The sequence below is a fragment of the Physeter macrocephalus genome, chromosome 11 (genome assembly GCF_002837175.3).
Source record: "Physeter macrocephalus isolate SW-GA chromosome 11, ASM283717v5, whole genome shotgun sequence".
In the NCBI taxonomy this organism is placed as follows: domain Eukaryota; kingdom Metazoa; phylum Chordata; class Mammalia; order Artiodactyla; family Physeteridae; genus Physeter; species Physeter macrocephalus.
Window position 1 is genome coordinate 19,040,622 of NC_041224.1, and position 234 is coordinate 19,040,855.

Here is a 234-nt window from a genome sequence, read left to right on the forward strand (position 1 = left end):
GCCGCCGCCGCCGCCGCCGCCTACTACCAGGCGTCGGCGGCCGGGCCCCAACCCAAGGCGGCGGCGAGCGCCGGAGGCCCCGTGAGCCTGACCTACCGGTGCAAGCGCAAGCGTGGGGGCGCCAAGGACTGCCTGCTGGAGCCCCACGCCGGCGCCCGCCGCCTGCTTCTGCTGCCCAGGTCCTACAAAGCCAAAGCGGCGGCGGCGGCGGCGGCGGCGGCGGCGGCCGCCGGG

General features: G+C 79.9%; 1 protein-coding gene across 1 annotated transcript in view; it reads left to right on the forward strand.

Annotated features, from left to right (window-relative positions):
- Window positions 1-234, forward strand: part of SKIDA1 (SKI/DACH domain containing 1) — a 3,038-nt gene that overhangs the window by 847 nt on the left and 1,957 nt on the right. The window contains exon 2 of the mRNA XM_028494829.1: window positions 1-194. This exon is cut by the window's left edge and continues 37 nt beyond it. Coding sequence (XP_028350630.1) covers window positions 1-194 — 194 coding nt within the window. The remainder of the gene's footprint in view (window positions 195-234) is intronic.